Source organism: Heterocephalus glaber, unplaced genomic scaffold, assembly GCF_053883595.1.
Source record: "Heterocephalus glaber isolate CG9 unplaced genomic scaffold, H.glaber_assembly_v1.0 deba00001592, whole genome shotgun sequence".
Lineage (NCBI taxonomy): Eukaryota > Metazoa > Chordata > Mammalia > Rodentia > Bathyergidae > Heterocephalus > Heterocephalus glaber.
Genome location: NW_028258367.1, coordinates 348606 through 373032, shown reverse-complemented (window position 1 = coordinate 373032; position 24427 = coordinate 348606). Strand labels below are relative to the sequence as shown.

At 39.0% G+C, this 24427-nt stretch overlaps 1 protein-coding gene across 4 annotated transcripts in view; it reads left to right on the top strand.

Moving 5' to 3' along the window:
• Nucleotides 1-24427, top strand: part of Snx9 (sorting nexin 9) — a 91190-nt gene that overhangs the window by 6432 nt on the left and 60331 nt on the right. For all 4 annotated transcript variants that reach the window (XM_087193421.1, XM_004856831.4, XM_087193419.1 and 1 more), the window contains exons 2-4: nucleotides 14086-14172; nucleotides 20719-20793; nucleotides 22537-22662. In XM_087193421.1, coding sequence (XP_087049547.1) covers nucleotides 14086-14172; nucleotides 20719-20793; nucleotides 22537-22662 — 288 coding nt within the window. The remainder of the gene's footprint in view (nucleotides 1-14085; nucleotides 14173-20718; nucleotides 20794-22536; nucleotides 22663-24427) is intronic.

The window sequence follows — 24427 nt, the reverse complement described above, 5'->3', positions numbered from 1 at the left end:
TTTTGTAGTTTTGTGTCTATGCTAATATCAGAACTCTGATCCACCATCTGTTTCTACTCATTCTCATTAACTGTGGCTTGTTTTCTTAGGATTTTTTTTCCCTGAACTTCCCCTCTGAGTGAATTCTGATAACTAGATTGAAGCTCTGTGTTCTTCTGGGAGAATTTGTGTTTGCTTATACCAGTCTACTGGGGACACTGCATCCTTGGGTTACTGTGTCTTTACTTCTTGTCTTAATATTTTTCCAGCCATACTGAGTAGCATAAATGTGGACTTTAGGTCTCAGGACCTAAGGCTGCGCCGCGCCAGTGATAAGTCATTTCCTTGCTGTCCCCTTTTGCACGTTTCTTAGACTGAGTTCCTTTTGTAGTCCTAACTTGTGACTGATATAGAAGCCTTTATCTCTTATCTTCCTGCTTCCTATGCAGCCCTGAAAGTCCCATCTCAAATCTCCAGGATTTCATGGAGATTCCTTGGGTGAAATCCTGCCTCAACACATATCTGCTTTCTCTTTGTTTTTTTGTTTGTTTGTGTTCCTTTTGGTCTTCTCCTTTTGTGCTGAATCAAAAATACAACTTAAAAGGTATGTGGTTGTACCTGTGTATCACTTGCTTTTAATATTTTATTCAGTATTTCAGTATGGTGGTGCCTCAGATATTAGTGTGCTGTACTTACTGGGACAGAATTCAGGTCAGAGCATCTTGATAGCACACTAGAAAGTGAAGAGAGTGGAGTATGTGCACACAATGTGTGAATCTTGTCCTTGGGGGAAAAGGTAAAAAAGCAAGGTTGTAAGCATTTGGTTGATACCAAAGCTTAAGTCATGCTATCAAAATTACACACTGGACATGTTATAGCTTTCCAATTGGTGTTTCGTTCTCTTTCAGTTTTTGAGACAGGGTCTCACTCTGTAATTCAGGCTGGCCTTGACCTCACAGCAATTCTGCCTCAGCCTCCCAAGCGCTGGAATTCCAATTGGTGTTTCTTTTCCTCCTTTTTTTCTTTTGACTAATAAAAACATGATAGCTTTTGCCCTTATTCATTTTAGGCACTGTAAATATAGTATTTAAGAATGTAGTCAGTCTTAATTCAATTTTTCTAAGCGACTTTTAGAATCTAAATGTTAAGTCATATAGAGGTACTCAGAAAAAAAAGAAAAAAAAAAAGAAGTACTCAGAAAATTGCAGATTTGTGACTTTTCATAAGTCACAGAGACATATAACTTTAAGGATAAATGGCAGGAAATCCAACTTTATTATGGTAACTGGTACCCATTATCATTCACGAAGATTTATTTGAACGTCCATTGAGTTCAGTGCCAGGTCCCCTTGTCTGTGTTGTGATGTTAGTGTGAAAGGCCTGGCCCTTGCCTTGAGGTGTACGTTTCCCATGTAGCAGTGCCCTGGAGGAGGGCAGGCTCTCTGCAGAGACTTGGCTGCTTACATCAGCCACGCTTTCTGAGGAGTGGAGTCATAATATGTCTATTTTATTTTTAATCCATTGAGTGAAGTTTAACTCATACTCTATCATATCAGTTGCTTTAAAAATGTTTATGCAGTACATCTCAGTCTGCAGGTCCAGATTTCATATGGTCAGATCCCAAATATTTAGGTCAGTAAACATTTCATTAGCTAATATATGCCTGTCCAACACTGGAAGTAAATTATTTGTATCCTTCCCATTATGGATTACATCTAAAATGTCCCCCTAAAGTACCATGTTCAGATACAGGGCTTTTGGAAGATGATTGGATCATAGAAGGACTATATGTGTTAGTGGATTAATTAATTGATGATTTCTAGAGACATACCTTTGGAGGGTACACTTTATCTTTCTCCTTATTCTTTCCTTCTCTCTCTACTTCCTGGCTGTCATAGATTGAGCAGCTTTTCTGTGCCCATCCCTTCCATGTTGCCATTTTTTTCCTTGGAGCCAGCCAACCATAAACTGAACCTTCTGGATCCACAAGCCAAATAAACCTCTCCTCTTTTATGTTGTAAACATCAATTATTTTGTCCCAACCTTGTGAAACCTAACATTCATTAAAAGAGTTCACACTGAATGATAGGCTGTTTAAAGTGTACCAGTTAAATGCCAGTTTCAGTGTATTTTATAATGCAAATTCAGAGAAAAGGGCTTGAATATGTAGATTTGTACATATTCAAATATGTACATATTTAGAATATGTATATTTAGAATATGTGTGTTAAGAATAGCAGACTGTCTCATAATGGTTACACTTTGGTGCATGTTTTTATCTTTCAGCTTTTGTATTCTCAAGATTTTGAGTAGTAAACATTTGTTATCTTTGTAATAAAGGAAAAGTTCATTTTTTAATTTGAAAAATTAGAGCAGATTCCCAAATTTATCTGCCTTCTATAATGATTTTTGAATTATACTGACATGAAAAAGTGTTTAATATTATAAATAGTAAGTGGTACTTAAATAGAAAAATGCTCCTACGTTTAGGATTACAGATGTTATTTGTAAATTACAAAATTCATTTCCTTAAGTACTTTATTTTCTTCTTCCAAAGGAGAAAATGTTTTCTGTTTGTTTTGTGGTTTAACTCAGTCAGGGCCTCACAAGTACCAGGCGAGTGCTCCACCACTGAGCTGCATCCCAGCCTTTCTTTTAACTTTTTTTTTTTTTTTTTTAAGATAGGTTCTTGCTAAGTTCTCCAGGCTAGCCTCCAACTTTTGATCCTCCTGCCTCAACCTCCTGAGTAGGTGAGGTTACAGGGATAGGCCACTACACTTGGCTTTTAACTTTTAAAAATAACTAAACACTTGGGGTGGGAATGTATCTCAGTATTAATGATGTGCTTGGCTTGATCCAGGCCTCAGGTTTGATGCTCCCGCATTGCAAACAGCACCACACATGCCCAGTTCATGAAAATTTATTGACAACAAGCACAAACCTCCTTATATCTGTCAGGTAAAAGGGCCAAAAACCAAGACCAGACCAGGCCACAACAAGCCTTTATTAGGGGAATAGATCTACTGGGCTGTCTCTGAACAAAGGAGAGACAAAAGCAATATGGCTGGGGCAGGGAGAGTCTTTTATAGAGACTGGGGTGGGGTTTGTAGGGGCTGAGGCAGGGTTGAATGAGGTAGTGACTAGGGAATGGAGGAGCTGGTGATGTCACTAGGTGGTAGGAGGTGAGTGAGTATTAGGTTATTCTCTAGGCGGGAACAGGGGCATGCTGGAAAGAAAGGTTTGTTCTTTGGTGGGAGCAACCATCTTGGCATAATGTCACACAGGGGCGGGGGCAAGGCACAATAGGAAGAGGGCAGCTACGATACATAATAGCTGCTGAGGTAGTGGGAGACTTATCAATATCTATATCTAAACTAGAACCATATACCAAGTTCACAGATAACAAATTTCTTTGGGTCCTCACAGTGTTTGATCATCATTTTTGTTCTTTCAGTAAATTTGTGACATATCTGCCCTGGGCCAGAAACTGTCGAAGTGTTAGGAATATAGCATTGAAGAAAATCATTTTTGAAGCCCAAGCCATTAGGCAAAAATCCCTGCTATGTTATAGTAGAGGAAGAAGGCTGATAAATAAGGTCACTAAGGAGAGCGGCTGGGAGGAGGAATGGATTCAGGGGTCGGGCGCACACAGCATTAGATGTGGTGGCTGAGGAAGCCTCAGGGGGAACTGACAGATAGAGGGAGACCTGAAGGAAGGAGTTAGCCTGTCTTGGCTTTCTAAGAAGTGAGCATTCCCCTGACAGGGTGGTACACACTGGGCCAGGGCCTGAGAGGAGGCTGAGAATGGGGGCCAGGTCAGTAGGGAGTTGTAGGCCACGATAGGGGTTTGGGCATTGACTTGGAAATTCGAAACCATCAGAGGGTTTTCACCACTCCCCACATGATTGATTCTTTTCTCCCTTCATCTCTCCTCTTCCTTCATTCCTTGTGTGTCTTTATTGGCCAAAGGTAACTGCAGGAAGTTAATACTCTGTTCACTTTGATACTGTATTTAAATATTATTGTATCCCCCTTTAAAATTTAATTGATTGTATCTTATTAAAGTCACACTAGGAAAATCCTGTGCTCCATTTAAGCTAGTCAGTGAGAGACCTTCAAAGACTGATAGATTATCCTTTTATACACTAGGAATAACCCAGTCAAATCAGTTTAAATTTTTTTAAAGAAATAAAGAAATCTCTAACATAATTAGAGTTGGGATTCTATCTCATAGAAATTTTCAGATCATGCCTCCTGGACATATTGAAAATAAATATATACAGCCCATCAGACCATTTACCCCTTCATGCTAAACCTCAGGTCATCATTACTCCATTACCTGACTGGTGTCCACCCAGACAAGAAGTTAACAATTTCCAGACTGCCAGATTTCAGGCTGATAGGAAACCATTTATAACCAATTAGGGCTGGCTGCATTCCTCTTCTGATGAGGATCACTGCTTGATCATTTCTAGTGTATCCCTGACGCCTCAACAGTTTCCAGGAGAGCAGTGTAAGAAGCGTTTGGAATACTGACAAGTGGGTTTAGAAGAAGTGGCATCATCTTGGTTTAGGAATTTAAGATTCAAAGAATCTTTATTCTTCCCTGAATCCATTCAGTGACTTTCTTTACACAAAATACATTAGTGGAACTTCGTATTATTTGTGTTTGAAAACTCCGTGTCTGAGGGGGGTTTTTTGGTTTTTTTGTTTTGTTTTTAAAACAGGATCTCACTATGTAACCCAGGCTGGCCTTGAACTTGCAGCAATCCTCCTGCCTCAGCTTTCCAAGTGCTGGTATTATAGACTTGCACCACCACGCCTGGCTCATGTCTGAGTTTTTAAGATCTTATCTAAACACTTCAGCATAATTCAGTTTTTTAGCTAGTTATAAAAATTGCAAATATAGTCAAAAGTGGAAGAGTACAGTGAACCTTTCACCAGCCTTAACAATGATCAACTCCCAGCCAAATTCATCTCCTCTAACCCAGCTCCCTCATCATTACATTCTCTATTTTGAAGCAAATTCCAGTCATTATTTCATGGTAAATATTTCAGTATAGATCCAAAACTAGAATTATTAAAAGACACGATCACAATTCCTATTACCATACTTAAAAATTAAGAAATATCATACTTAAAATATTAATAAATCCTTACTATTTTAAAGTATTTGGTCTGTTGGTATATAAGCATATCCTAAATTAAGTTTGCTGTATTAATGTTTGTAATATCCATTAAGATGAGGACAGTGCTTTTAAAACTCTTACCAATTGGCATTTTTATGACTCTGCCTGTGTTAATTGAAAACCTCTCTGCCATAGGCGTTGTAACCATAGGGGTAATAGACCTAGAGATTTTAGCGCAAAGGCCATGCATTCAATCTCCAGTACCACCAAAACAAAAAAATTAAGAATTGTCTTACCTATCCCCGTAACAAATTGCGCCCTTAGCTAAGCACTTTAGATCTCTCCTTGGAGCTGGATGTGGAGTTAACCTCCCTGACTCACAGTAGAGAGGGATGGATTAAGAAAATGGGGGTGGCTGTGCAGTAAAGAAGGAAGAAGGGGCACAAATACTGCCATAGTGTTTATTCCCATGACATTTTACTGGGCAAGAGAAGAGAGTTATCTGGGAGGGGATTTGCCATTGTGGAGGGGAGATAGTGCTGGATTTTCAGTGTGGTGTTAGACTGTGGAGGATCTTGATGCAAGAGAAATGCGTTTGAACTTGATCCTAGGTAAGGGAATCATTAATAGTTTTTAATGTGTGAGATGGTGACTCAGCCTTGTCATGAGAGCTTCTCACAATAGTGCACAGAGTTGAATGGATGAAAGATTAGTGGCAGGAGGAAGTTACAGAGGCAGCGTACGATAGGCTCCATAATGGTTGCTGTCATTGTAGAAGGTATGGGTGAAAAACTCGATTCAGATTCCACTTGTATTTCTTGGTCACTGTACCTCAAATCAGGTTGCTGGCTGGAAGGGGAAAAGAGGGTCTAGCAAAAAATCTCATCAGGGTTCACATGTCTGGCTGCATAGGTGTCTGGGAAGGCCCCACCCTGTCAAAGGTCTTGTCTTTGGGCTTTGTTGTCTTTGCATGCAATGAGCCCTCACTTTGTAATCTTTTACCCCTTGTTGAGTTGCTGTTTGGTCAAAATCTCTTCCTTTAACCACATCTGATTGATTCTTCCATTTTTTGTGTGTGTGAACTTGAATTAGTCAAATTATATTTTATTTTTATATCTTCTCTTTGGCAGTCTTATATCTAACCTTACAGTTGTGATGCAGTATAAACCAGCTGTAGGTCAGTGGTTTACCCACATGAATCTAGGAGAGAAATTGTTTTAAGCAGGAATGACTGATAAAATAAGTTATAGCTAAGAAGACTGGTCTTAGTCCAAGAATTATATAAAACAGAGACTGTATTCCTTAGGTAAGTGGTTGCATGTGCATTCATGTAGTTGGCCTTGAGCAGAAGTATCATTTTGAGTAGTTTAATTTTTAAAATCGGTACATTTCATTTTAGTAATGTTCTTGCATACTTTGATAGAAAGTATGTAATTTAAATTCTTTAAACAGATCCAAAAGGACTTACAGGGACATTAAACCTAGATGAAATATTTTTCATCTCCAGTGCATTTTCTGTACTTTGAATTAGTAAGATTTGATTTATTTGGAAGTGGCAATGAGTTCATTAGGTTGAACTATCTAAGCACTTACTAGATAGTAGGCATTGTGCAGTGTGGCAAATGGATTAATAATTCAGTCCTTTAACAAATATTTGTGTGGCTCCTGTGTCAGGTACTGTGCTGCGCAAGATAGAAAGAGAACTTAAATAAGCAATGTAAATAAACAGTAATAATGCAGTATACAGAAAGTGATAGGGAAAGTATAGTGTTCTAAGGTGGTGTGTTGAGGGAAAGGGAGATATGCCAGATTTTGGAGGTTGTAGAATGATTCCCACACATGAAATATAAGCTGGAAGCTGGACAGTAAGTAGGGTATAGTCAAGTGAAGTAAGAGAGAAGATGCACATACATACAGATCCAGAGGAAGAGGCATGACGTTCGTTTATGGGATTGAAAGTAGTAGCATAGTGGTAGAGCACTTGTCTACCATGGGCAAGGCCCTGGGTCTGATCCCCAGCAGCACAATGAAAAATAAATTAATAAAAGGCCATTATGGGCTGGGGATGTAGCTCAGTGGCAGTGCTTGGTAGAAGTAGTTTTTTGTTGTTGTTGTTTTAATTTCTCAAGTCACAGTTTATTTCAGGTGCTTTGTTTATTTGTTGTTGTTTTGGAAGTACTGGGAAATGGACCCATAGCCTTCCCACTGAGCTACATCCTGATAGGTCTCCCACCACCTCAGCAGCTATTATGTATAGTAGCTGCCCTCTTCCTATGGTGCCTTGCCCCCTCCCCTGTGTGACATCATGCCAAGATGGTTGCTCCCACCAAAGAACAAACCCTTCTTCCCAGCATGCCCCTGTTCCCACCTAGACAGTAACCTAATACTCGCTCACCTCCTACCACCTAGTGACATCACCGGCTCCTCCATTCCCTAGTCACTACCTCACTCAACCCCGCCTCAGCCCCTACAAGCCCCACCCCAGTCTCTATAAAAGACTCTCCCTGCCCCAGCCATATTGCTTTTGTCTCTCCTTTGTTCAGAGACAGCCCGGCAGATCTATTCCCCTAATAAAGGCTTGTTGTGGCCTGGTCTGGTCTTGGTCTTCGGCCCTTTTACCTGACACATCCCTACCCTTTTTTATTTTTGTATTTTGAGACAAGGTCTTGCTAAGTCCCCAAACTACCAAGGCTGGCCTTGAATTTGTGATCTTCCTGCCTCAGCCTCTCAGAGTACTGGGATCACAGGTGTGTGCAACCATATCCCACTTTAGGTGCCCATTTGTAAGTGGAGAAGGGTGCATTTGGGTAGAGTTTATTCGTAATTTCTTCACAAACATCCCCTTGAGACTTTGGTGAACTGCAGCATGTTCACACATGACATCTTTACTTCGTGTACAGGAGTACAGTACGATTTATTGATAACTACTTTCTACATGATTCTGCATAATTTGGTTACCACTTCTGCTTTTTTTATTGCTAATGTGAATATCCCCCGATTATATATATATTTTAATCAATATGTAAGCAACTTATTATTTACAGGGAAACCATTGAAATGGTCAGTTTATTTACAGATTGGTCTCCTGTTAGATTTTTCATTATTAGAGTATTTTTTCAAACAGTTAGGGTGGGAGGATTTCCTGAAGGCTCTTGTCAGCCTTGCCATATCATCCCTACCAAGACACATGTATCCAGGTGCACAGATCCCAGTGTGTCTCACACTGCTAGCATATAGGATGTGTATTCTCTCTTCATTGAAAAGTTGTCTTATTTAAATTTAACTTTTATTTTCTGCTTCTGAGGTTTTATGCTTTCCCCTTACCTTTAAAATCCTTTTGATTTCTTCCCTTTTATTATACTTCCATGAGTTTTATTATATGTGCTGCCAAAGCGAGCACCTTCCACGGGTTTTGTGTTGGTAGAAGTGGTTGTTTCGATTATTCTGGATTTTCTTTGCTGGAAAAATCTATGACATCTTCCAAAGGATGATATTACTTTACCTCAATGTCTTACACACACACGCACACTTAAATGAATACATACATAAACAAATATACAAAAACATTTTGTTTTGGTTCCTGTCAGAGTGGTCAGTGAGATACAAATAAACCTGCATTGTCTCATGCATGAGAGTGTGAGAGATATTGGTTCCCCAGTCAACTGAAGAGAGCCACACTCTCTGGGACCTGCCACTTACCTGTTGTGGCTTGAATCTGGGGATGGCTCCTGCTTTCAGCTCCATGAGAACCAGCCCATCCAAGACCACTGCCCACAGCCCTGCTGTTGCTGCCTGGGCAGTCGGGCTCCATAGGCCACACAACACGACTGGGTGGGTCTGCCTGACCCCCCTGCTTGGTTGGTTGGATCTGGTTTCTTTGCAGTTCTGTGAAGTATTCTTTGGGAATCATTAGCTGGTATTCCACTTTCCTTTGAATCCTCACGTTAGTTCCAGAACCCTTGATGGTCTGGAAAGAAGAAGTAGTTTTACAGTATGTAACACCATTTTCATCACAGGCAGAATGTATGAGTTGTGATTGAAAACTACAGTGAATGTCTAGACTTTAAAATTCTTATGAGAAAAAATAAATAAATAAAATTCTTATGAGAGTAAAAGACTCATTGCTATTGATCCTGAACAACACTAAACATTCTCCCTTACTTCAAGCACATTTATTTCATTGATCCTGACACTTTCTGAAGCAGCTCTGGAAATTCTCTTGTGTGAATGTCTTTAGTTGCACTGTCAAAGGTGCCTCAATTTGCTGAATCCATTCAAATGTTTACCTTTTGTGGTCCTTTTTACTTTGGGGAGGAGCCAGAAGATACATGGTGCCAGATCTGGTGAATAAGATGCATGAAGACACACAACATTTTTATAAGCCTGCCACTCTGTTGGATGGCACTAGGCAGCAGCATTCACTGCATTTTTTATCATACCTTATAAAGACACTCAAGAAAGAGAGCTTTCAGGACTGCTTCAGAAAGTGGCCAAGCCTGGTGGGATAAGTGTGTTGAAAGTAAGAGGGAGTATTTTAAGTGGGACTCATGGCAATGTGTCTTTTACTGTAATAAATTATTTTAAACCTCACATATATAATGTTCAAAAGAGTCAAAGGTCACAGTCACTAGCGTTTATTTGCCTTCTGTGCCACTCAGTTTTCCCTGTGCTTTATTTTTATTACTTCATTTCTCATTCATGTCATAAGACACATGCTGTTATCTTTACCTTATTCTTGAGGAATTTAAGACATGTAGTTAAGGAGTTGGGCCAAGTTTTCAAGACTGATGGAATGTGGATTTGAACCCCTGTGTCTGGATCCAAAACCAGCTCAGAATCTCTAGGTTGCCAGTGATTACACCCCCACCCCTTTGGGAAGAATGAACCACATTGTCAATACACAGTGCTGGTGAGCAAGTGAGAGACACCTATTGTTACTGAGAGTAAGTTTCTACTAGTTGACTTTGGGATTTGGGTACTCTTTGCTCTTCAACTGTTTGTTTGTTTGGTACCGGGGATCGAATTCGGGTTCTTGTGCTTTCGAGGTAGGTGGCAGAACCACTGAGCTAAATCCCTGGCCCGCTGTTCAACTTTTTTATATATACTTTTTTTTCCGACAGTAAACATGTAGTTATTATCAGGAAAAACAATACAACTCTCTTAATTTGGGGATGGGGTTAAGGTTATTTTCTTAGCTACAGTTAAGTTTTGTCTGCAAGTTGGGAGTAGATTAGTAACCTTCCAGCTGTAATAAACAACAGGTAGGTGTACTGATATGAGTCCGAAGATCAGACAAAAGATGAAGTGTAGATAGACTTGTGTATGGTGTGGTTCTAACTGGTTCTGTGTATTTGTTTTTGAATAATTGTGTGCATGTGTATGTGCAAACACATATTAAATGCATAACATTTTGAAGGGTACTTTTAAAACTATTTTCACAATCTGTGGCAGGGGAAGAGGAACAATTTTAAACTTTCCCGCTTTGACATGTTCTTGATGGGGCTGTACATGCATGACAGTCCCAAGCCACCCGATGGGACAGTTGTGCATGTACCTCTGGTGGTTCAGGCTGGTGGGACTGTGTTAACTTCATTACACTGCCTTCATTGTAAAAGTGTGCAGTACAGTATATATGGCACATCTGTGTACAATGAAATTAACATTACTCTCAGAATGGGAACTCTTGGAAGATAGTTTAACCATTTATGTAGCCTTTAGTATGGCTTCTGATGGTCTTCTAATTTGGTTTTGAGTTAAGCTCAGGAATTTTTTTGCTTTGTTATAACCAGGGAAGTATTCTTATATATTTTGATGTTTTCAACATAATTCTGAGCATCCTAGCTTATGCAAGACAGTGCTTTAAATTTCTTTTCTTTTTCATTTTTTCCCCTGGTAGTGCCGGGGATCAAACCCATGGCCTCACACTTAGGCAACCCTAACCCCAATTTAGAAAACATTTTTGACTAGGCATTCCTGTGGCATGTCAGCACGTCATGGTGGGAGTGCATGCATGGTAAAGCAAAACCCTGGGGTTCACCCTAGGGCCAGCAAGTGAAAGAAAAGAGGAAGAGGCCAGGGTCCCATAGTCCCCTTCAAGTGCACACCCCCAAGGACCCCACTATCAAAGTTCTACCACTTCTTACTAGTGCCATAGGCTGATAACCAAGCCACCAACACATAGGCCTTTGATAATTTGAGATCCAAACTATAGCAAAGGGTAATTGTATATTTAAAACTGTATTGGGGTAACATTCCTCAACTGTCACATTAGCAGAAATGCAAAAGTTGGTGCTTTATTGTATTTGTGAAGCTGTGTAGAACTGTTAACTTTCATATGTACTACTGGTAGGTGTTTAAATGGTAAGAATTCTAATGAAGTAAAATCTGCCAATGTCTGCCAGATTAATTTGTCACTTATTATGTTTGAGATGAACAATTTTTCATATGTTTAAGAGTCATTTGTATTTTTCTGTGAAATGTTTGTTCCTTTGCCCCATTTTCTGTTAGGTTGTTGATCTTTATCTTGAATTCTAGGAGCCCTTTATATATTAAAAGGAATAACCTTTTGTGATATGAATCGCAAATATTCTTTATAACTTATGTTTCATATTAAGGCAAGTGACTTTTGTAGTCACTTGGAGTTAGACGGGAGCAAAAAGAAGGGATATGGGGCAGACAAAATGTGGATAACATAAATAATAAGTAAAAAAGAATGACCATTTGCATGTTCCTCTCCTCAAAAAAGGAAATTGTGTTGAAGATGACAGATTATATACCTAGCAGCAGATATGTGGTGGTACTCTTAGTATTCCAGTGTCTAAAGCGTTTAATTTGAGAACTTTGAATCTACCAATGTTTATTTTACTTATAACTATATTAATAGTTAATGGACCAGATACGTGAGATTGATGTTTACTAATAATGCATCTGTGGTGCCTTTTGAAATATCTACTGAAGAGGTGAATTGTGGTTAGCAGTAGGTATTGAATATGTAGAATGAAGTTACCTGCTAACCAGTAGCTTTGTGGAAATTTAGCTTTTGAAGGCACCGTAGAACTGGGGATTGAACTCAGAGCTTTGCTCATACTGGGCAGGCACTGTACCACTGAGCTACATCCCCAGTCAAAGGAAATATTTCTGAAAGTGTATAGCTAACTTTGGAAAAGGCCAAGTAAAAAGTGGGCCTTTTCTCTAAAAGGCCACATAAGAAATAGATTGACTGGTATTTTGGGTTGAGAACATCATCTTTATCAAATTGAATACTATCAGTGCTGGAGAAGATGGAAAAAGTGGGAGGTGATAAGTGAGAACATGACAAAAGAGATGGAAGCCACATACAGGAGAGGGAAGATAAAAGGTTTCAGTGCTAAATGTTTGTCTTCTCTAAGCTTTGTCTTCTCTAGACTGAATGGTCAATTTTTTTTCTAGCAACATGTTATGATCATTTGAAGATGCACTTACTAAGTTCCTTTTGTCCAAAATTATTCTCTGTTCTAATTTCTAAAAAATATCTGTAGTTATTTTTAGTAAGTCTTAATTCAGTGTTTTAAACAAGTATTTTTTCATGAGTATCTTAGCCTGTTTTGTGCCACCATAATACAATACTTGAGACTGGATAACTTATAAAGAATAGAAATTTATTCTCACAATACTGGGGGCTGGTAAATTCAAGATCAGGGTTTTGTATTAGGGCCTGAAGTCTGCTTCCAGGATAGTGCCTTGAACAGTTTGTCCTGTGGAGGAGAGGAGGGGTCCTCACGTGGCTGCAGAACAGGAAAGAGTGTACTCACTCCCACAGCTTCTGTTAAGGTGGGATTAGTCCATTCATGAAGACAGAACACCTCCTATGAGGTCCTGCCTCTCAACACTGTTGCATTGTCAGTTAAGTTTCAGCATGAATTTAAGAGAGGGCAAAAACATTCAAACTGCAGTAGTGAGTAAACCTTCAGTAATATCTAAGTGTATCAGAGAGTACCCATTCATTTATTTTGTACCTGTTTTGCAGTCCCTTTCACCAGATCATAAGTTAAGTAAATAAAAGGCTTAGGCATTCTGTGTTTGGGGATTAATTTGACTTAGCTGAATTTTTTTTTTTTAAGCAGTATTCTTATGGAACAGTAACACCATGGCAGGTTCCTCTTGCTGCCCTGGAGCTTGCTTGGCTCAGTCCACACACTGGGCTCCTCTCCAGGGGAAGCTTGCTTCCTTCCGCAGGGCATCCTCAGGCATTTATCTCCTTACTGTGCTCATTGCACTGAGGACTGAGGTTGATGTGACATGTTTTTTAAAAATATCCCACAACATGACAAGCAGAATTCTATCTACTTTGCAGCTGTGTGAAAAAATTACCTCCTCGTGGTTTCTTTGTCCTTTGTCCTGACCCACAGTGCTTTCAGTGCTCGCTCGCTTGCTTGCTGGCTTGCCTCTGTCGCTCATCCCTTCCCTGAGCTCAGGGGACAGAGGACTACCATATCATTTGTTTCTTTCCAACATTTTAGTAGGAAAAATCTCACACATGTACAAAAGGTGAAATAATTTTCCATTTAACAACATAAACCACCATTTAGATTCTGTAACATTTTACAATGCCTGCAATATCACACCCACCAATCCTTTTTTTTGGTACCGGGGATTGAACTTGGGACCTTGTGCTTGAAAGGCAGGTGTTGGCACCACTGAGCTAAATCCCCAGCCCCCCATTTTATTTTTTAATGTATTTCAAAATTGTGACCCCCCCCCCATCTTTTAACTCTGAATCCTTCATCCCCATTAAAAAGAATTTTAGGAACAATTTCTAAAATTCCATTACCTCTGCATGATAGCCGCCTCAGTATGTGTACACCAGCTGAATTATTTTGGTAATGTTCTTCCTTTCCTGTCAGCCGGCATGTTTACGAAATGAACTGTAAGGGTTGTTTGGATTTTTACTGTTTGGTTTACATATGTAACTTCCGTTATTCTTCTCTATTCTCAATAGGCTCGGGTTATGTATGATTTTGCTGCTGAGCCTGGAAATAATGAACTGACTGTTAGTGAAGGAGAAATCATCACAATTACAAATCCGGTAAGAGAACTTTATGTTGAAATTTGTCCCTTAAGGACTTAGTTTTAAGAGTTGATGTTTTTGGTAAGTTAGTCATTCAAACCCTCATTAATTTTTTCTTGTTGCTTATGAAGTATGCAGTAACATGCTATTGCATAAACAGTGAGAAAAGTTAATCCCCTAAAGATAGCTGGGTATGTGGTTGAGGTTATTATGTCTACTTTATGATTTTTTTTTCTTTATTATTTAAACCTTCCAGACACCCTGTAATAGTTGTACTGGAACTTAGTTCAGTGAGATTTCTTCTAGTACCTGTAATACGGTATCTGTGGAATACACGGGAGATAGTGCTGACTTTCCCGCATAGCTTAGCCTACTGATTGCTATCATTGTTGCTGTAAGTTTCATCCTTAAATTAGATTACTGGAAAGTAGTATATAGTACTTAGACTGCATTAGCTCAGCTCCCAGTGGAGCCATCTCTGCTGAATTACAAGTCATTGCTTTAGCTTTGATTCAAATAAGAAATAGTTACGTGTATAACAAGCATGTCTACATCTTTACAAAGCCATATTTGAACATATGTGCATATACATGCTTCTCTTCAGATACATACATGTAAACACTCATCTTCACATATGTGTACATATCTCTGTTCACATCACTAAGTGTAACACTGCTCTGTGGTAAGATCCATGTGATCTTTTGTCTCAGGCTCTTTCTCTTGGAGTTTTGGCATGTTTCCTTTTAATAAAATAAAATCTTCACAGACTATTTTTTTTTAAATATAACCTTTGTTGCCAGGAAGCTCAGAGGCAAACATAGTACTCATTTTTTCAGTCATTTTATAGTGCTTTCCATTAACTCTGGGTGATAACTGCCTCAATATGTGTAATTGTCCTTTTTATATATAACTTTATTGTAAGCATCTTTAAGGTGTATAGAATTATAAGATGAAATCCATTTGAAATAAAGTTTTAAGAAAAAATTACCTCAATTCCTAGTATTTTGTTCAGGGCTTATATAGCTGAAGAAGGAACAAAAATAGGTGTGGAGAATTAGAATTCGTCTTTGTAGAATTAGTCCCTTGTCCCTGCCTCCGGGTTCCACACTATGCATAATGTCTCCTCTGTGTTCTTTCCTTCCCTTCAATCATCCACATACTAAATATGTGTGCAGCCCTGAGCTAGGTGCCTTGAGTTACAAATCTTTGCCCTTGCCCTGGACTCTGTCTGCATGACTATTTGGGGTTTTGTTTTGTTTTTTCTGAACATTTCCAGCACAAGATAGCAATTTTATCTGACACTCAGAATATATCACATTCTGCATTTCTCTCCATTTACCTCTCTAGCTATCCTTTTGCAATTCCCTCTTCTTTCTGCTTTGTGTTTATTTTCCCATGTCATTCCATCTTTGGTCTATTTTCCTCATGTTACATACATATTCTCAGATTTTTTTTTATTGCCCACTGTACCAGCTCAGTCTGTAGTATCTGCAGCTTGACCAGATCTTTCAAGCCTCAGATTTGGCTATTCAGTTGTGTCTTAGACATCTTTAGTTTTCTCACAAGCACTTTAAACTCACCATGTCATGCGTACCAGCACATCACCCATGCTATTCTTAATCCTCTTCCTGAATTCTTTTGTTGTGGTACAGCGTCCATTTAGGCACCCCAGCTAAGCCTTCCACGTGTAAGTCACAGAAAGCCTTTGTCTTAAGGCTTACTTACATCTCACCTCTTCCCTCTGCCTCTGCTGTCAACACAGTACATTGAGCTCTCATCTTACCTGAACTGTGTACCTTCCTGCTAGCCTCTCTCCCACCATGGCTTGTCTAAAAAGCCAGCCTCACCATGTTACTCCTCCCCAGTGGCTGGCTCCCAGCCAGCTATAGGTCTGCAAGATACACCACCATCTGGTACCATTCTCCAGCTTTTCCCTGTGCATGCACCCCAAAACATATACTCATGCATGCACAGGCATATACACATGTACACAACCATGTACATACTTGTATACTTGCACTTTCATGCATATACACACTCACGTGAACACACACTGTCACATGTGCACATACTCTTATGAAATACATACGCTTACACATACTCATTCACAGCTCACATTCTTAATACATACTCACATGTACTCTCACACATATACAGAACATTATTGTGCATATAGGTTTTCACAAGTACATACACATACACACACACACACACACAGTCCTGTTCGTTGTGATTTTGCCCTCCTGCCCATGTTACCATGAACACCTGCCTGGTATTCACTCTTCTAGTTAATCCTCAATGTCTCTGTTGCAAAACAAACAGAATACACTGCTTTCCTGCTTTCTTTATTATTTTAAAAGCTGCTTTTTCCAGAAAGAATGGAATCCTTTGGTGCTAGGCCTGAATGTTGTGTGATGTTGTCGTGTCTGTTTGTTTGATCCCACCACTCACTTTAAATAGGGAATTCCTTGAGGTTGGAAACCACAGCTTATTTTGTTTTCCTACCCACAGTATGCTAAACTGCTGGTACCATTTAGCCTTAAGTAGGCACATATATTTTTAAAAATTATTTTATAAAATTTCAAATGCATACGAAGAGGGAGAATATATTAATGAACACCTTTGTCCCCATCGTTCATCTTTAATAATTATCAGCCAACCCATGGCCAAGCTCATGTCATCTGTACTCCTAGTTATTCTTCCACCTTCCCTCTCTATAGCACACATGATTATTTTGAAGCAAATTCTATGTATCATTTCATTCATAAAGATTTAAGTCAGGTATGGTGGTATGTGTCTGTAGTCCCAGTTGTTTTGGAAGCTGAGGCAGAAGGATCACTTGAGCCTAGGATTTCAAGGCCAACCTGGGCAGTATAGTGAGACCTTACCAAAAAAAAATTTTTTTTCCAATACGTATCTCTAAAACATAGATTTTACCATTGTATCCACCTAACAAAATTAATAATTCCCTAATATTATCAAACAGTCCATATCAATAGCCCAATAGCCACATAAACTTTGCTGACTTGAAAATTAAGTTTCTTTTAGCTTGAAGACTCACTAGATTTTCACTAGGGTTTTTGAGACAGGGTCTCACTATATAAGTTCAGACTGGCTTTGAATTCACTGTCTTGCTATGTAGCCTAGGCTGACCTCAAACTTGCTGCAATCTTCTTGTCTCAGCCTCCCACTTGCTAAGATTACAGGCATGTGCTGCCAAGCCTGGCAAAAACTCACTAGAATATTAAGGTTAACAGACAGTATTAGATATGCTCAACTTCAATTTTGATAGATTACTGTAGAAGATCACATGTCCTAGTTTTTTATTCGAGGATAAAATGTCCTAGAACATATATTCAGTGTTTTGTTTTGGTTTTTTTCAGTGCTGGGGATCAGACCTGGGGACATTTTACCACTGAGGTACATCCCCAGGATTTTTTTGGTTTTTATTTTAAGAAAGGATCTGGCCATGCAGCTTCAGGCTGGCCTTGAATTTGTAATCCTCCTGCCTCAGCCTTCTAAGTACCTGGGATTATATGCATGTGCTACAGCACCTAGCTGAAGTATTCTTTTATTTCTTAAAACATTGTGGGATTCAAATTTTTCCAAAACTTTTTTTCATTCAATAAGGTTTTATTTTTGCTTTTGCTGTGCAGAAAGCTAGTCCTAAGTACCTTAAGGAATAAACATAAGGACTTACCTGATTTTCCCCCCTTCTCCATAAGGAGCTTGTGATCTAAGAGATCAAGGTGGCATGCAGAAATTGCTGGCAACTCACCAGAAGAAGCCCATTGCTGTGCATATTTTCATCAGGACAGGCTTTGATGCAAAAGATGAAATCTGATGTGGTAGATCTTGAAATGTGGATGGGGTTTCATCAGACTGAAATGCAAAGACGTTTTAGTCAAAGAATGGTCAGAGCTGTTCTCAGCTACTAGGAAGGCTGACATTGAAGGATCAAAAGTTCTAGAGGGTCACTAGAACAACCTAGCACAATCCTGTCTCAAAATAAAATTTAGAAAAGAGAGCTGGGGGATAAGGCTCAGTGTTAGAACACCCCTGGGTTCGGTTGCCAGTACTGAAAAAAAAGAAGAAAAAGGAAAATAGTATGATCAAAAGTATAGAAATTTGAAAGTACCAGTGCTTTCTTACCAGTCTCAGCTATCATTTACTGACAGCACGTGTTTGGCCGAGTTCAGTGTATATTTTCTTTCTTTTTGAGCTACCGGGGATCAAACTCAGGACCTTGTGCAGAAATTTTTTTTTTTTTTGGTACTGGGGATCGAACTCGGAACCTTGTGCTTGTGAGGCAGGTGGCGGAACCACTGAGCTAAATCCCCGGCCCTTGGACCTTGTGTTTGCAAGGCAGGCGTGGTGCCACTGAACTAAATCCCTGGCCCCTAATGTATATTTTCTTCAACATTCTTTCTTCACAAAGTCCGTGATCATTCTTCTTGTGACTGAGCAAGAGTCAAAGCCACATCTGTCCTTGAAGCCTGAGGCACATTACATGTAAACAAAGGTCCCATGCTACCAGGAAACAGGCTATGAAAATGAGCTCTCAGAACCAGTCAGACAACTCTGTGGGTGAGGCCCCAGACTGTGGACTTGATTTAGTGAGCAGTGGGTTCCTTGAAGGGTCTCATGTGGGTTTCGTCAATATTGCCAGAAAGATGACATGAGGAGCTATTCACAAAAAGGAGATGAGTTTAGGAGGGTGTAGAGAATGAGCTGGAGTCATAGAGCCCTGGGATATGACTGACCTGTGGCCCCCAGGGGTGAAAGAGGCTGGGAGAGTCAGACGCGTAGCATGTGGTTCGTGAGTAGGTGCTGTAGGTGAGGGAAGAAAGAGGCCAGGGTCACCAAGGCACTTGGCCTTGGCACTGAGAGAGTGGTGGCTATATTAAGGGATATAAGGCAGGTGGAAAAACTTCTCTGGAAGGATTACATGAGTATAGTTTCAGGTATGCTGAGCAGAGAGAGTAGTGCCCGGTCAACCCTGGCCTGTAATGCTGCATCAGTTCAAGCCTGGCAGTGAGAGCTGGAGACCAGGCTGGAGCTGGGCAGGCTCCCGTACAGAGCAAGAGTCAGGAGAAGGAAGGAGCCAAGTGCGAGTGTGTCCCGGGTGGGAGGAGAGTGAGGCCTGGGGGGCACAAAGGTCAGGGAAGGAGAACCCCAAGTGGCAGAGTACATAGTGAGATTATTTGAAAACCTGTTTTATATGCCTTAGATACAAAAAAAGAATTATTGGATAGAACAAGTGCATGTAGTAATTTATACACTAGGTATATATAAGCAAATAGGCTTCATTTTAATTGTAAGGGAGAGTGAAGATTCTTTTGTCTAATTTTTTTTCAGTGCAGTATTTTATTTTCTGTATAAAATAGAATTGTCTTCCAGTTGCTGTTGTGGCCAAAAAGTGGCAAAGTTGTGACTTGATTTTTAAAAACAATGCAGTTTACTATAATGTACTATGGATTTTGAATGTTTTCACCACAAAGAAATCATAAATGTTCGAGGAGCTAGATATACCTGCCCTACTTAAACATTAAACAATTTATGCATATATTGAAATATCACGATGTCACAGGTATGTATAATTTTTGTGTCAGAGAAGAATGTGCTTGTCCAGACTGAAATAATTATTAACTGTGACATTATTGATCAATTTAACAAAATTATTTTCAGAGGAGAAAATGGGACTTTGCAGAGATAGTAAGAAAAATGGGAATCTCATTGTAGAGTTCTACTGTATTATTTAGTCCATTAATATTCTTTATCCAGAAGAACTAAGGACCATGGATCAGTTAGCTGTTTTTGTGTAACAGCCCAAAACTTGGTGGTTTAACACATATCGAGCGGCTTTTACCTCTGGTGGTACAAGTGGATTGTATCACTTTTATTGGCTTTTTTACTAATAAAAGTAATTAATAAAAAGCCATCGAGACATATGAACTGCAGCCTTCTTGTGAATGTGTTAAACCAATACCCATGTGTTACTCCACAGGAATCTATGAGTCATTGGATGGTGCTGCTATCTGCAGCCACGGACCGTAGGGTCTAGGATGGCCTCACCCACCTATCTGGCTGTTCTGTGAATGAGGCAAAAGGGAGACTCATCTTCTAACAACTCAGATTAACTCACATAGCAGCGTGGGGTTCCAAAAGAGTGAACTGAGGTGTGTAGAGCTCCTTGAGATTAGACTCTGAACACCCATGAGTTATTGGCAGATGGGTCACAACAGGCAGTATAGATTCAGGGTTGCAGATGTGCATTCCACCACCTGTCAGGGCTATGACCACATTTGTCATCTACCACATTAATAAATAAAAATCACAAAATGATGGTAATTTAAGGAAAAGCTGTTTTCATTCTTTGATCACTTATTGTTGAAGCTCAATTTGTCTTGTTTTTATTTAAAATTTCAAAGGTTCTTTAGTAATAAAAAGCTCAATATCTATTACTTTTTATTCTAACAATTTATAAATTAAAACTTCCACGTGGAATTTCCACAGGAAATCCCAACTATAATCTTTTTTTTTTTTTCCTGGTAACTTCTTTAGGATGTTGGTGGAGGATGGCTGGAAGGAAGAAACAGCAAAGGAGAACGAGGACTTGTTCCCACCGACTATGTGGAAGTAAGAACTTACTGTCATTGATGAATTAAAACTCATCTTTGACAAGTGTGTTTTATCAGTTATCGAGTTAAAGGACAGCCAGGAAGATAGCAGCATTTTAAAAAATAAAATTTCCATTATATTTGCAGTAAACTCTAATTATATAAAATGCATCGAAGTACAGTAGAACTAAAAAAGAATGTTACCTATAGGCCCAAGCTCCAAGGAATGACTAAAGATATTTAGATTACATTCCTCTCAGGAATAGCAACTTTTGCTTTTTCTGACTAAAAGTCTCTTATTTTTCCTTTGCTGATATCACATAATAGCTGCTGCCTAGAGCACTATTTGTTGTAGAATTAACAAAATTTAGATTTTCTGAAAGAAGATGCCTCTTGCTTCCTTCCCTTGTTCCCTTAGATGGAAGAGTATTTTGAATGGGCTGCTGAGAGAATTACCTGATACCTGTGATAGGTGCCAGGGATGGTATCACCCTGGAGAAGTGTCCCTGGGACACACCCAGTCAGACACATCTTGTTCTCAGTCAGCCACCTGCTGCCCTCTGCTGGTTGTCTGTAGGTCTCTTAAGACAAGTTACTAGATAACTTGATGTCCTTGCCTCTTTTCTTGGGTGACAAACTAAAGTTGCCTAGGGCCCTGTGAATAAAACTGGAGCGAGCTCAAGAATTAAGGTGCTTTGATCCACCTCCAGTAGAGAGAATGAATGCCCCTGGGGAGATATTTTCCTAGGGCCCGACTGCAGAATGGGAAGGAAGGCTCTTTCTGTTGTTCTTGAGAGACAGATGGTGAGTTTCAAACCCTTTGGAAAATCTGATGAGATCTGTAGACTTTACCTTCAGAAATGTGTGCACAAGCACGTACACTAGCCTTGTCCATATGGTTCCAGATGGTTCCCATGCACCTGGGCTCAGTCCATGGGTCTGAGGTTTACATCTGTTTTAGCTTTATGCACTAGGCATATGGAATCCTAAAAATGCACAAGATTGAGAAAAATTTGAAAATTTAGGTTGATATTGGCATTGATTTCATCTTCTAGAATTCTTCTAAAAAGGAATAGTTGTTTCATACATCTTTAAATTTGTCTTTTAAGAACATGACCACCCCTCAGCAGAAATAGATCCAGTAAACAGTCAGTAAGAACACAGTTGAACTTAACAGCAGTGTCAGTCAACTGAATATGATGGACATCTGTGGACTGCTTCATCCAACAACAGCACAATACACATTCGGTAGACCATATTCTGAACTATAAAACATACTTCAACACATTTAAAAAGAAAGGAAAAATACAGCAGTGGGAGAGCACATGACTAGCATGAGCAAGGCCCTGTATTTGACCCCCAGCACTGCAAAAAAAGGTTTTTTAAACTAAAAATTAAAATATATACTGCTAAAAATGGGAGTAGCTCTTAGACCACAATGGACTTAATTCCACAGTGGAAATAAAACCCATAACAGAAAGATAGCTGGAAAATCCCAAAATACTTAGAAATTAACACAGTTTTAAATACTCATGTCAAAGAAGAAATCTCAAGGAATTAAAAAATAGTTTCACAATGTAAATACAACTTATCAAATTATGTAATACAGCAAAAGCAGTCCTTAGAGGAAAATGTGTAACACTGAATAGTGTAAACTCCTTTTCCAGAATACATGACAAGGCTTGCTTGCCCTTAAAGGCTTCTACTCTGAAATCACTGACTCTAATCTATGAGAATAATTGAAGTTCTTTCTAATACACAGATTTTACCCAATGATGGAAAAGATCCGTTTTCTTGTGGAAATTCAGTGGCTGACCAAGCTTTCCTTGATTCCCTCTCAGCAAGTATCGCTCAAACCAGTTCATCAGCTGTCAATAGCAACAATCAGGTATGTCTTGCATCATCTTGCTGTTTGTGACTTAAAGCAAAGTGCATTTGTGAAAGCTTGTAGTGCATCATAGCTATTGGCATCCTCTGAAAGCATAAATAATGTAGCACTTAGGTTTTTTGGTGTGCATTTCTGTTGGGTATTAACAAAGAGCTCACCTGTTAAGACTACAAAAGACTGTCTTCAAAGTTGTCTATAAGAGAAAAGACAGGGTGTTGAGAGTTGCTTCTAAGTCTGTCATACTGTGAATACAAACATCAGAAGTTGTAAATACTCTCTGAAGTGAGGGCATGGAAAGAAGAGACAGTCCTGTTGAGGAGGTCATTGTCAATGATGTGGCTGAACCAAGATCTTGGCAAATGGCTCCCATTCTCAGAGCTAGAATCCCCTCATCTTGCTGATAAAAGTGATACAGGTCGAAGTCATGAGCAGACCCAGGTACGTGACACTTGTCATATTATTGTGTTGCTTCTAGAAGACCTAGAATGGTGGAGTAATTTGAGAAAAAATACAGTAAAGCTTTAGTTGTAATTAAAATTTGAGCAATTTGGATAAATCTGTGTTTATTGCCAAAAGCTTATCCAGAGTGAGTGACAAGAAGAAAATTGAGAAGATGGGTATCAAAATTTTCTATAAACATCTTTAGAAATGAATGAGCCTTAGGAGATATTCTTTTTTTTTAACTACATAAAAGTTTTCAAATATGCTAAGCCTAATTATCATATCATTTATAATTATTTGCTTACAGAATATATCTTAAACTTTTAAGAGGCCTGGGCTGTAGCATAGTGATAAAGTACTTAGTATGCATGAGGCCCTGGATTCAATTCCAAGCACCACAAAATGCACATACACACACCCTAAAATAACCTTTCAAGAGAGTTAAAGTACTATATTTTAACTATATACATTTAAAAAGTTTTTCTAGGGAGGGGTGAAAAAAAATAAAAGGTCTTTCTAGGCATCCTGAATCACAAATTAGTCTGACCTAGATCTTTAAAATTCAGAGGCAAAATGATCACCATAGTTATACAGTTTTCTATATTTTGTTACTCTGAAATACTGTACTTGAGAACATTGGTCATTTAAAGGTTACTTACAGTGAAATGTGAAGAAAGTTATACCTTTATTTTCCCTTGGGCACTATTGACATTGGAGGTCTAATACCCCATCACTGTGACCCATTCTGTGTGCTGCTGAATGTTCAGGACCCCCTCCTGGCTTCTTCCCATCAGTTGCTAATAGCACTTTGACTTCTCAGTGTGACAGCCAAGACTGTCTGCAGACATTGTCAAGTGTCCCTGGGAACATAATGAGCCCAATTGAGATTCACAGAGTTACAAAAAAGAAATCCATGAAATGGATTGCCATTAAGTAAAGGACAACATTTCAGTAAAAGAGAAAATAGTGAAATGATTGTAGAAGAAGTGAAGGAAGCAAAAGATAATAATATTAATCTTAACTTTAATTCAAGGAACCTACTCAAGCCACTATCTCAGGATAGACTCAAGGGTGTTAGCCAGTAACCCAAATTCAAAATCAGGTTCAAATCTTGCTCTTTTACAAAGAAAATGTCTTAGTATTTAAGTATAGTAATATTAATTGATTACTAACCTCTGAATTTTCCCCAGCTTATTTAAAAGGTAATTAAACCAATCCTTTTTGTTTTTTTAGAAAAAGTTGGTTTACCAATCTAATTTAGCATTAAATCTAGTCAGATCCTTTGGAAGCCAAAGAAAAAGTAAAAATAAAATTCAGAAATAAT